General features: G+C 44.6%; 1 protein-coding gene across 1 annotated transcript in view; it reads right to left on the reverse strand.

The window, feature by feature from the left end:
- Window positions 1–13,841, reverse strand: part of LOC133413053 (zinc-binding protein A33-like) — a 39,883-nt gene that overhangs the window by 19,251 nt on the left and 6,791 nt on the right. The window contains exon 2 of the mRNA XM_061696937.1: window positions 2,217–2,312. Within this exon, the coding sequence (XP_061552921.1) occupies window positions 2,217–2,312 (96 nt within the window). The remainder of the gene's footprint in view (window positions 1–2,216; window positions 2,313–13,841) is intronic.

The raw sequence follows: 13,841 nt of genomic DNA on the forward strand, positions 1-13,841 counted from the left end.
GCACCCTCGAGGACCCTGCTGAGGGTGTAGAGCTGGTCTACTGTTCCACGGCCAGGATGAAAACCACACTGCTCCTCCTGGATCTGAGATTCGACTTCCCCCTCCTGAGAAGCCAGATGGTAGACCAGAATTTCCTCAAAGCCGTCCGGAAATCTTTCTCCATGGCCTCACCAAACTCCTCCCATACCCGAGTGTTTGCTTCAGCTACCACCAAAGCTGCATTCCGCTTGGCTAGCCGTTACCCATCAGCTGCCTCAGGAGTCCCACAGGCCAAAAAGGTCCAGTAGGACTCCTTCTTCAGCTTGACGGCATCCCTAGCCATTGGTGTCTCCCATCGGGTTCGGGTATCTCCGCCACGACAGGCACCGACCACCTTACGGTCACAGCTCTCGTCGGCCGCCTCAGCAATGGAGGCGCGGAACATGATCCACTCGGACTCGATGTCCCGCCTCCCATGGAACATGAGCAAAGTTCTGTCGGAGGTGGGAGTTGAAACTCCTTCTGACAGGGGATTCTGTCAGACGTTCCCAGCAGACCCTCACAATACGTTTGGGCCTGCCAGGTTGGACCGGCATCTTCCCTCACCATCGGAGCCAACTCACTAACAGGTATAATAAGTATACCCACACCTGCTCAGCCTCTCACCGTGGGCAACTCCAGAGTGGAAGAAATTCCAACTGGTACTTGAGCCCAAGCTGTGTTTGGAGGCAAGTCCGACTATATCTTGTCGAAACTTCTCGACCTCACACACCCACTCGGGCTCCTTCCCTGACAGAGAGGTGACATTCCACGTACATAGAGCCAACTTCTGTAGCCGGGGATCGGCTTGCCAAGGTCCCTGCCTCCGGCCACCGCCCAGCTCACATTGCACCCGACCCCTACGGCCACTCCCACAGGTGGTGAGCCCATGGGAAGGGGACCCACGTTACCCTTTCAGGCCATGGGTGCAGGCCCGGCCACCAGGCACTCGCCTTTGAGCCCCACCTCCAGGCCTGACTCCAGAGGTGACCCACATCCGGTCAATGAAAAACTGAGTCCATAGTTTGTCGTCATCATAAGGGGTCTTTGAGCCGTGCTTTGTCTGGTCCCTGACCTAGGACCTGTTTGTCATGGGTGACCCTGCCAGGGGCATAAAGCCCCATACAACTTAGCTCCTCGGGACACACAAACCCCACCACCACGATAAGGTGACGGCGTCCAGGAGGGAACCATCCATATTTAAAAATGTATACACACTATTGCACCAATGTCTTCTAAGCTTAGAGGTAAATCTATAGCAGCTTTTCATTGGGCTGACTCTGGCTTCTATTATATGGTTCTCTGACTTGTCCAGTTGACACAAAAAAATAAACATCAGCTCTCTTCATAGTGCCTCACACTTTGGCACACTAGTGGACACAAACAATTGAATGGCACTATGGCATCTTGGGACTCAAAGTAGCAACCTCAGTCCATCTGTGTAGGCCACTTTAAGCCTCTGCATACTCAATTTATTGTAGTTGGACCACAATTGAGCACTGTATAAAAGTGTTATCTTGGGCCTGAACAGTGAACACCTAACAACATCAAAGCACATAAAAACCTCCTAATCAGCATGTTAGCTAGGGAATACATTCTAAATGCTGTAGATCGACGTCCTTGTCATCCATCCAGTCCTCAGATATGACATGATCTAGGTATTTAATTTTCTCACACACATCAAGAAGACTCCTTCGACAAAAGCTGGGAAAACTTAATTTCCTGTCCCCAGTGCTTTTATAGGCTATGTTCACAGTACAGGTCAATTACGATTTTTTTTGCCCAATGTGACATGTATCTGATGTTTTTTATGTAAATGTGAACAGTACAATTCTGATTTTTCACCCAGGCCTGTTTGGATATAAATCGGTTATGTATCCCATGTGAGGGAAGTATGGATGCTCACATCGCGCTCCTCTGACCTGTACGTAATCAATAGGCGACAAATTTCACAATTGTTTGACAAAACAGACACCGTACAGAAGCAACAGCTGACGGAGCAGAAAATAGACAGTGGCGAAAAAAAGATGCTTTGGAACAGATGTTGGTTCCAGTTGCACAAAATCCTTAAAATTGCCACAATTGTGTCATGACAAGACCTACGCGAGGGGCCATATTTACTTCTGTAAACATGGCGCCTTGGGTTTGTGAGTTTGTTACCTAGCAAAGTGTGAAAAATATAATTCATGCAAATATACCATGATGTGAGTCACTGTGTCCTCCCATCTTTGTTTGATGGCAGATATATTCTCCAGCTGCTCCTGGACATCTCTGATGGTTGATCGTAGCAGCTTCTACAGACAAAAGATGGTGTGTTAATATTTTTGATGACCGATCTGCATTGTGCAACCATTCTGCAACCTTCTGTTACTGACACACTGCAGTTTGATTGTCACTTTCGTGCAATCAGTGATGGTCATGGTACTAGGACATAGTACTAGTTATATGTAACGCTACATTTAGGAAAGGTAGTATTACATATAACTCGTACTACGATGTTTCTGGGGGGATCCCGAGGCGTTCCCAGGCCAACCAAGAGATGTAGTCTTTCCAGCGTGTCCTGGGTCGTTCCAGTGGCCTCCTCTCAGTTGGACGTGCCAGGAACAGCCTCATCATGGAGGCATAGGGGAGGCATATTAACCAGATGCCTGAGGCACCAAGCAGTGGCTTGACTCTGACCCAAGATAACCAAGCTTTTCACCCTATCTCAGCCAGAGACCCTGCGGAGGGAACAAATTTTGGCCGCAATATCCACAATTTTGTTGTTTCGGTCACGAACCACAGCTTGTGGCCATTGGTGAGGCTAGGAACATAGATTGACGGTAAATCGAGAGCTTTGCCTTTCGGCTCAGTTCCTTCTTCTCCATGATAGACCAATACAGAGTCCGCATCACTGCAGATGAAGCACCGATCAACCTGTCGATCGCCCGCTGCATTCTTCATTCACTCGTGAACAAGACCCCGAGATACTTCCACTTGTGACAGGATCTCCTCCCAGAGAGGGCACTGCACCCTTTTCCAACTGAGGACCATGGCCTCAGATTTGGAGGTGCTGATTTTCATACCAGCCGCTTCACACTCGGCTGTGAACCGTTCCAGCGAGAGTTGGAGATCACGGCTTGATGAAGCCATCAGAACCTCACCATCGACTGATGTCATCAAATGCCCAACACCCCGGCTGTGCCTAGAAATCCTGTCCATAAAGGTAATGAACAGAATCGGTGACAAAGGGCAGCCTTGGCGGAGTCTAACTCTTACTGGAAAAAAATCCTACTTACTGCCGGCAATGTGGACCAAACTCTGACACCAATCATACAGGGACCGCACAGCCCAGTACCCCATACTCCCAGAGCACCCCACATAGGACTCCCCAAGGGACACGGTCTAACACCTTCTCCAAGTCCACACACAAAACACATGTAGACTCGTTAGGCATACTCCCATGCACCCTCAATGACCCTATTGAGGGAGTAGAGCTGATCCACTGTTCCACAGCCAGGCCGAAAACCACACTACTCCTGAATCTGAGATTCAACTTCCTGACGGACCCTCCTCTCCAGAACCATTGAGTAGACCTTACCAGGGATGCTGAGGAGTGTGATCCCTCTGCAGTTGGAAAAAACCCTCTGGTCCCCCTTCTTAAAAAGGGGGACCACCACCCCAGTCTGCGAATCCAGAGGCACTGTCCCCGATGTCCACGCGATGTTGCAGAGGCGTGTCAACCAAGACATCCCCACAACATCCATTATATATATATATATATATATATATATATATATATATATATATATATATATATATATATATATATATATATATATATATATACTCACCCACTAACTGACAGCTCACTATAAAAAGCAACAGCACCCAAAAAAGGGTTTGGAGTGCTCTGAGGAAGCAACACGTTGAATGAACCAATGACGAAATGCACAAACCAAGGGCTCTTTTGTCATTAGGCTTCTAATTGAGGCTTCATCTGGCATGTCGATTTTTGCCTTAGTCGTTCCAATGCCCCAGTTCATTTGTCCCCATCACAAGAGAAGAGTCCGTTCACCATTGTTTTTATACTTCACAGTATAGTAGTGTGTTTAATCCTTTCAACCCTGGACATCACAGGTGTAAAATTGATGGCCAGGGGGCCAGATCTGGCCCATCACATCATTTTATGTGGCCCGCAAAAGCAAATCAAAATTGCTCATTGTTGTTGTGGTGTAATACCATTGAGATATTTGGATGCATTTTTTTTGTTACCAATCCCCCTTTGAAAAGAAAGATAGTTGAAAAACATGTTTTTATAGGCTTCTAATTTCAAAACTGATTATTCATCAATGTGTTCCGTATACTGCATGTAATTACAGTATATGAGGTCATCTTTCATTTATATGGGTTCATAGTCGTAGCGGCCCTCTGAGGGAAGTCATATCTACAATGTGGCCCGTGACAAAAATGAGTTTGACACCCCTGCTGTACATAGTTTGCTCTTTTTTTATTTTTTCATAAATACTTTTTTGACATTCGTTTAAACTCTTCCCTTCCTTGCGTGCTTCCCTGTGCTTGGATCCACCATGTCTGACAAACAAAAAACTCCCCAAACATTACAGATAATTTGGTCCACCTGCTCATTCCAATCGACCCATACGTGAACTGGGACCCAGAGGAAGGAAACAGTTACACCTCTCTTTCTTAGTACATATAATAAAATAAAGATTTTATTAAAAATGTCTGATCTACCTGATTTTATTCAAGCCCTCAACAGTGCTTGAACTGCAGAACTTGATATACAACTTGACATACAAGATTTATCATCCATTTCTCAATTAAAACTTCATATTAAATATATCTGTGATGTTCTGAGTCTTGCTGGTGGTGTGTGTTTGTTTTGGCTGAGATCCAAATGTTCCTGAAAAATATCTGAATGTTCCTGACCAAAGTTTCAGAATGTTCCTGAGAGGAATACATTTTTCATTTTAGATGTCAGAAGGATTTTGTGGCTACTGTGTTTTCTTCCCTGTAGGAAACAGGTTCAAATGGCTCTTTGAGTATTTAAGGATGTAAACCCCTGCTCTTGTGCTTCGTGGGGTCTGTCTAGTAGTACGTGAAAGACTCAGTGAATGAAATAGTATCCATCCATTCTCTGAACTGCTTATCCTCACTATGGTTGCGGTTGTGATGGGGCATATCTCGGATGACTTCAGGCGAGACACGGGGTACACCCTAAACTGGTCGCCAGCCTATCGCAGGGCACATATGAACAAACAATCATTCACATCTACGGACATGTTACAGTCTTAAATTAACCTACCATGCATATTTTTGTAATGTGGGAGGAAACCGTACTACTCTGCGAAAACCCACACAGGCACGGTGGAGAACATGCAAACTCAACACAAGGAGGTCGGATTTGAACCCAGGAACTGTGAGGCGGATGTTCCATGAATACGGTAAAACTAGTCAAACTGAAAACATGAAATAGACACAAACCTATTGGAATGAAGCTTGTAGCTGCCTCTGCAGACAAAAGATCAAGGTTGGTGTGTTAATATTTTTGATTATCGATCTGCATTGTGCAACTTTTTGGCATCCTTCTGTTCGTGACACACTGCACACTGTGACCATCACTTACGTGCAACACCGTGTTTCATCTTTTTTTTTTATTTTTTTTTTATCCAGTACAGATTTTTTTTTTTTTTTTTACTTTTCATGTACAGTACATGTTTTACATTTCAAGTACAGTACTGGTAGACTGCAGTACAATATTTTTTAAGTTTAGTTCAGTTGTATTAGTACATAATATATTTTATCTTTTAATTCTGTTTTTAAACATTTAAGTACATTTTTATGAACTTTTATGTGCATTACATTTAATTGAATCATGAATAGTTATGCATAATTAAAATAGATAAAATAAAAATAAATTACAAAAATTCTAGATCTCAGTGCCATGCAAAGAGGATCTATGCAGCAAAGTTGAAAAAAGTTGAAAAACAGTTTAGCGCGAACGACTCAAAAACAGTCTGGCGTGCATTCCAATCGCTGACTAATTATAAGCGACGATCCCCCCAAGCTGAGAACAATAGCACACTAGCCAACGACTTGAATACCTTCTATTGCAGATTTGAAAAGGACAGTTTCACTCCACACACCCACCCGGCCGCACCCGCGACCACAACCGCACCTCTGACTTCTGCGTTAATCATCCATGAACAGGATGTGAGACGCATCTTCAAACAACAGAAGATTAACAAAGCGGCAGGACCGGACCATGTGTCCCCATCCTGCCTCAAAGTCTGCGCGGACCAGCTCGCTCCAGTCTTCACTCAGATCTTTAACAGATCTTTGGAAATATGCGAAGTTCCATCCTGTTTCAAACGCTCCACCATCATTCCAGTCCCAAAGAAACCTGCAATCTCTGGTCTGAATGACTACAGGCCTGTCGCTTTGACATCTGTGGTCATGAAGTCCTTTGAACGTCTCGTGCTGGACCACCTCAAGAGTGTCACAGGTCCCCTGCTGGACCCCCTGCAGTTTGCCTACCAAGCGAACAGGTCTGCGGATGATGCAGTCAACATGGGACTGCACTTCATCCTAGAACACCTCGACAGTGCAGGGACCTATGCGAGGATCCTGTTCGTGGACTTCAGCTCAGCGTTCAACACCATCATCCCTGAACTCCTTTCAACCAAGCTTCTCCAGCTCAGCGTCTCACCTGCCATCTGCCAGTGGATCTACAGCTTTCTGACGGAGAGGACACAGCAGGTCAGGCTGGGGGAGGCCACCTCATCCACACGCAGCATCAGCACTGGGGCGCCCCAAGGTTGTGTCCTCTCTCCGCTGCTCTTCTCTCTCTACACGAACGACTGCACCTCAGCGAACCCGACTGTCAAGCTCCTGAAGTTTGCAGATGACACCACTGTCATCGGCCTCATCAAGGACGGTGACGAGTCTGCATATCGACAGGAAGCGGAGCGGCTGGAGCTGTGGTGCGGCCGACACAACCTGGAGCTGAACACGCTCAAGACGGTAGAGATGATCGTGGACTTCAGGAGGCATCCTTCGCCACAGCTGCCCCTCACGTTGTCCAGCTGCCTTGTGTCAACCGTCGAGACCTTCAAGTTCCTGGGAATTACAATCTCTCAGGACCTGAAGTGGGCGACCAACATCAACTCCGTCCTCAAAAAGGCCCAGCAGAGGATGTACTTCCTGCGGCTTCTGAGAAAGCACGGCCTGCCACCGGAGCTGCTGAGACAGTTCTACACAGCGGTCATCGAATCAGTCCTGTGTTCTTCCATCACAGTCTGGTTTGGTGCTGCTACAAAGAAGGACAAACTCCGACTGCAACGGACAATCAAAACTGCTGAAAGGATTGTCGGTACCCCCCTACCCACCATTGAGGACTTGCACGCTGCCAGAACTAAGACAAGGGCGTGCAAAATCCTCTCGGACCGTCTGCACCCCGGTCACCAGCTCTTCCAGCTCCTTCCCTCAGGTAGGCGCTACCGATCAACGCAAACTAGAACTAGTAGACATTCCAACAGCTTATTCCCTCTTGCGATCAACTTCTTAAACACCTAACCTATAATTCCATTACAACAAGCTGGAAATTTTTTGACTTGAGTTCGTTGCCACATTTCTGTGGGGCCAATTACGTATTACTCGTGCACTCACTGTAGTTGTCTCGCCATGCTGCACTATTTGCATATTCTGGCCACTCATGCCAGAGTAGCATCTGCTCCATTTGCACACTGATTGAGGAGTATCTGTAACATTTGCACAACCAACATTGTCCCAGATGATCGCACTACTCGTCACTTTAAACCGGATACACTCCTTGAAGTCTCAGCGCCCTTTGCACAATGGTCATTGCACCGGACTATTGCAATATTAGTCGTTCGAACTGCTCTAAGTGCGAGAGGACTCTGCATCTTTTTGCACAATTGTTTTTTGTCAATGTCTTTATGTCCCCAAAGTGTTCTGTAAATTGACTGTCTGTTGTACTAGAGCGGCTCCAACTACCGGAGACAAATTCCTTGTGTGTTTTGGACATACTTGGCAAATAAAGATGATTCTGATTCTGATTCTGATTCTTATTAATCTTATTAATGTTATAGTGGTCTACAACAATACTTTTTAGGAATTTTTCCTTGTTTTTGAACATTTACTCCCATATATTATTGTATTTTAATTTTGACAATTATGGTAGGACTTGAAAATCTAAGTATTTTTTGAGATTTTACCTGGTATAAAACATTTGAGAACCACAGGTCTAAATGGATCTCTATCGCTACACTGTATAGTACAGACATACTATTGTATGTACAGGCTGTGAACCGGCTATGACTAACACCAGTCCAGAGGGCGAATCCACCTGGGGGTGCAACTTCCTTATACTAACGTGGCAAGTTGCTGCCCCTCAACCATGTCGGCCGGTGCGACTACACATTCTGCACATGCCAATTTCCGCCACTTATTCCAAGTAAGGTATTTCCTTTTAATAACCAGCAGTGACACGCTATTGACTAAAGATTTTTGGCAAAGGCTTTGCGACCATTCCAAGCTGTTTATTCCATGACCTGACATCTGGTTACCATGATAGACCAGAAGAGAAGGAAAAGCAGACCTACTCACACCAAATAAGCAACGTGGATACACAGCCATCCGGAGGAAGATCACAACTCAAACACATTTACAAATCCCAATTCCGATGAAGTTGGGATGGTGTGTAAAACATAAATAAAAATAGATTACAAAGATTTGCAAATGCTTTTTTAACCTTTATTCAATTAAATACACTACAAAGTCAACATATTTAATGTTAAAACTACGGTGGCCCTAAAGTGCAAAACACAACAAAAAATAACACAAGAGTAAATTAAAATAATAATAATAATAATAATCTCGATAACTAACTAAATACAACAGCAAATGAAAAATCACGACAGCAAATGGAAAAACACAACAGCAAATAAATAAATAAATAAATAAATAAATGAAGGCACTGGGCGGCACGGTGGCCGACTGGTTAGCGCGTCAGCCTCACAGTTCTGAGGACCGGGGTTCAATCCCCAGCCCCGCCTGTGTGGATTTTGCATGTTCTCCCCGTGCCTGCCTGGGGTTTCTCCGGGCACTCCGGTTTCCTCCCACATCCCAAAAACATGCATTAATTGGAGACTCTAAATTGCCCGTAGGCATGACTGTGAGTGCGAATGGTTGTTTGTTTCTGTGTGCCCTGCGATTGGCTGGCAACCAGTTCAGGGTGTACCCCGCCTCCTGCCCGATGACAGCTGGGATAGGCTCCAGCATGCCCGCGACCCGAGTGAGGAGAAGCGGCTCAGAAAATGGATGGATGGATGAAGGCACTGGAGGTAGGTCCTGGTGGAGAGATAAGACTTACCGCTGATTGGACGAGCGGGAGGATTTGATTGGACGCTTTGACCAGGAAGTTATTTTGTAATTAGCGTTACCGGTGCCTCAAACATAGCTGCCACTATCAAAGATAATTTTTAACCGGGACATACAGTCACCCCTTAATTTTTTGCAGAACCTGTAATACTGTAAATGGAAATGTACCAAACTTATATCATCAGGAAAGAGAAAAAAACTGAAAACACTATGTGCAGCAATATTGGCACCCCTCCTTAATATTTGGTTGCACACCCTTTGGCAGCGATGACAGCCTCCATACATTTCTTGTATCCATCTATAAGCTTTTTGCAACTCTCGATATTTTCTCTCACTCTTACTTTGCAATTTGTTCAAACTCTTGAAAATTTGCAGTGTTCTTTCCCCCAATAGCAGATTTCTTTTCCACCCAAAGATTTTCAGTTGGATTGAGATCAGGACTCATTGCTGGTTATTTTAAAACTGTTTTTTTTTTTCCTTTTCAACAATTCCTGTGTGCTTTTCGATGTGTGCTTTGGATTTTAGTCTTGCTGGGGGACCCATGATGTTCGCCTCAAACCAAGTTTTCTTCCACTGGGTAAGACATCTTGCTCTAAAATCCCCTGATAACTTTCTTATTTCATAATACCTGTGATACAGTCAAGGCCTCCAGTACCAGATGCGGAATAGCAGTTCCACAACATTATGGATCCACCACCATGCTTGACTGTTGCCATGGTGTTCTTTTCCTTAAAGGCTTCATTGCACTGTCCGTAGACATACTGTTTGTGTGCATTGTTAAAAAGTTTTATTTTTGTTTAATCTCTCCATAAAATATTGTTGATCTTTTGCTCTTTTGTATCAAACACACGTTCACTACAGAAAAAATTTGTTTCACTTGATTCATTTTCTTCAAGAGATATTCCACACTTAATCTGCATAGGTGCCAATAATGGGGAGCAGAACTCGATGTAACCCGTCTGATTTTGTGCCTGTGTTACGTAACTATGGCGACACTTCCTGCAACGTCGGCCACACTGCCACTGTATCATGTATTTGGAGACGAGTGATCGAGATGCTAACTCAGCGGGCAGTACCTTCTTTTAAAAGTGAAGTAAGCACTTCGTAAAAAAAAAAAATTGTCAACTGCATATCCTGATAGTAAACATTTTATTTAAATTATCTTTCAGGCGGCATGGTGGACGACGGGTTAGAGCGTAAGCCTCACAGTTCTGAGGACCGGGGTTCAATCCCCGGACCCGCCTGTGTGCAGTTTGCATGTTCTCCCCGTGCCTGCGTGGGTTTTTTTTTTTCTGCACTCCGGTTTCCTCCCACATCCCAAAAACATGCATGCAGGTTAATTGAAGACTCTAAATTGTCTGTAGGTGTGAATGTGAGTGTGAATGTTTGTTTGTTTGTTTCTATGTGCCCTGCGATTGGCAAACAGTTCAGGGTGTACCCCGCCTCCTGCCTGATGATAGCTGGGATAGGCTCCAGCAGTCCCGTGACCTGAGTAAGGAGAAGCGGCTCTGAAAATGGATGGATGTATGGGTGATCTTTTGACAACTCATCTCTGCCTCTAATTTAATTAAATTTTCATTATTAATTTAAACATAATCGGCACTTTTTGCAGCATGGAGCAGCACGGAATATTCGTCCCGCTCCGTGAAGGCAACAGTGTGGGTTTGGAATTAGGTACTTTGGAAAAACAACAAACGCTAAAGCAAACTCATTAAGCTCGACAATAACCCTCTAGCATCTCAACATTGTACTTGAATAGCAGCCAGTGCTAGCGGTAGCAAAAATAAAACAAAAACAACAACAAAAACAGCAGCATACAGCGTGTATGACAAGAAGACAAGGATGTCTTTATATTTATGATGAAGACGTTGGGGCTAAGGTATGTCGATCAATCCCCCTCTTATTTAAGTGATAAATTTATGTGTCAACTTTATGATGAGACGAAGAAAAAAATTAACAAAGCTAATTCAGGCCATGTGTGAAAGCCACATTGCTGCAAACTATGTTTCAATTAGTGTTAGAGCAAGTGGGGTTAAACATCCCAGAAAATTCTTGTTATCGTCACAGATAATACTGCAAACATGCTTGCTTCTTTACAGCTGGAAAATGTAACACACTGTAGTTGTTTTGACTTCAAAGTGCAACTCATGGAAAAAACGTAAAACTGCTTGCACAACGAACGGAATATTATTATTCTATTGACAATGACTGCATGGCATATTTTCAATGTCAGATCATTTTTTTCCTGATACATATTAATTTATATTACACTTTTTTCCTTCTGTGATTGTATTCTTTTTTCGTGTGTGTTTTGTGGTTATGAAAGCATCCGTCAAGATCAACGGCTTTGAAAAAAAGTTATCTGAGACCACCGCATCCCACAGTTTCAACAACTGTTACAGGAGAGTCTCTCTGACCGGTAAATGGTGAGTATTAATATCGATTTATCGTGCATGTGAACTGACATGTCCAAGTAGTCTTGGTACACCCTTGTCCTGTCTCTCTCCAAAAAAGCTTTTTCAAACATAACCCTTTCACCTTATCGGACTGCGATATAAAGAATACATTTGTCCAACTATGGCACGGTGAATGACTGGTTAGAACATCTGCCTCACAGTTCTGAGGACCGGGGTTCAAATACTGGCCCCGCCTGTGTGGAGTTTGTATGTTCTCCCCGTGTCTGGGTGGGTTTTCTCCGGGCACTCCGGTTTCCTCCCACATCCCAAAAACATGCGTGGTTGGTTGATTGAAGATTTTAAATTGCCCCTTGTTGTGAATGTGAGTGCGAATGGTTGTTTGCTTCTATGTGCCCTGTGATTGGCTGGCGACCGGTTCAGCGTGTACCCCGCCTCCCGCCCGAAGATAGCTGGGATAGGCGCCAGCACGCCTGCGACCCTAGTGAGGAGAAACGGTATGGAAATTGGCTGGATGGTTCATTCTTATAGTGCTGTGAAATACTGTTGGCCCTTCTCAAATTCTAATATTTTTGCATAGTTTCCCCATTTTCATGCTTCAGATCATCAAACAAATTGAAATGTCAGACAAGTGAAATTAAAATACTGTTTTTAAATGATTTAATTTATTAAGGTAAAATAAATTCAATTACCTGGCCCTGTGTAAAAAAATAATGGTCCCCTAAACCTAAACTGGTTGGGCCATCCTCAGCAACTGCAACTGTAATCAAGCGTTTTCTATAACTGGCAATAAGTCTTTCACATCTCTGTGGAGATATTTTGGCCCACTGTTCCTTGCAGAATTGTTTGAATTCAGCAAAAATGGAGGCTTTTCAAGCATGAAAGGCCTTTTTAAGGTTATGCCACTGCATTTCAATTAGATTCATGTCTCGACTTTGACGAGGCTACTCTAAAACCTTCATTTATTTTTTTAGCCATTCAGAAGTTGACTTGCTGTGTTTTGGATCATTATCCTGCAGCAGAACTGGTCCCAAACACGGATAAATGCAGAGGGTTGTGTCAGGAAGGGCATCCGGCGTAATACTTTGCCAAACAAATATGAGCGTTCATCCAAAGAATTCCATACCGGATCGGTCATGGCCCGGGTTAACAACGTAAATTCAGCGACTGTGGGTCGAAGACGAAGAAAAGTTGAAAAGCGGGTTCTTCGGCAGAAAGAGAATCGGAAAGCACATAGTGTCATATACTGGAGCCGGGAGGGAACTTTGCGTCCTCTCCCCCCCCCCCCCCCCCCCCCCCCCCTCTGTTTTCAGCACCTGTCTCCAATCATAATATAATCCTGCCTGTTCTAGGAAATCCTCGCCAAAGTATTGCAGTTACTTCGAGCGGTAGCACAGCCCATTTACCTCATGAAAGTCACTCTATTCCTCATTCCCTGTTTTGACTCCTGTGTCTCCTTGTTCTCAGTGTTTTCCCCCATATTCCCGATCCACATCCCTCCTTCCACCAAGCCATCCGCCTGTCCACGCCACCGCCTGCCAACCCACCTAGGACCACCGCCATTACCTTTCCTCAATAAACTGTTCATCATTTTACATCTGCATCCGCCTGCTCTTGGGTCCAGTTACTCCCATATGTGACAGAATACTTTGGCCATTATGGACCCAGGAATAACCAGAGGCACTGATGACACACTCTCCAAGGAGCCCACATTGGAAGACAAGAAAATACTCTCCAAGAACTCATGGAATTACCTTCACTCCCTCACACAACAAGTATCCCTCCTTTCGTCGACGAATCTATCCAAACTTCCACCTATACACCTATACAAGCAGCACATCGACTGTCCTACCAGGGAAAATAACAGTTTAGACCACTGCTATACTACGCTAAAAAATGCATAACGTGCTATACCTCGTGCAGCCCTGGGCTCGTCTGATCACTGCTTAATTCACTTAATACCGACGTACAGGCAAGAACTTAAATGCGCGGAGCCTACAGTGAAAA

Source organism: Phycodurus eques, chromosome 14 (assembly GCF_024500275.1).
Source record: "Phycodurus eques isolate BA_2022a chromosome 14, UOR_Pequ_1.1, whole genome shotgun sequence".
NCBI lineage: Eukaryota > Metazoa > Chordata > Actinopteri > Syngnathiformes > Syngnathidae > Phycodurus > Phycodurus eques.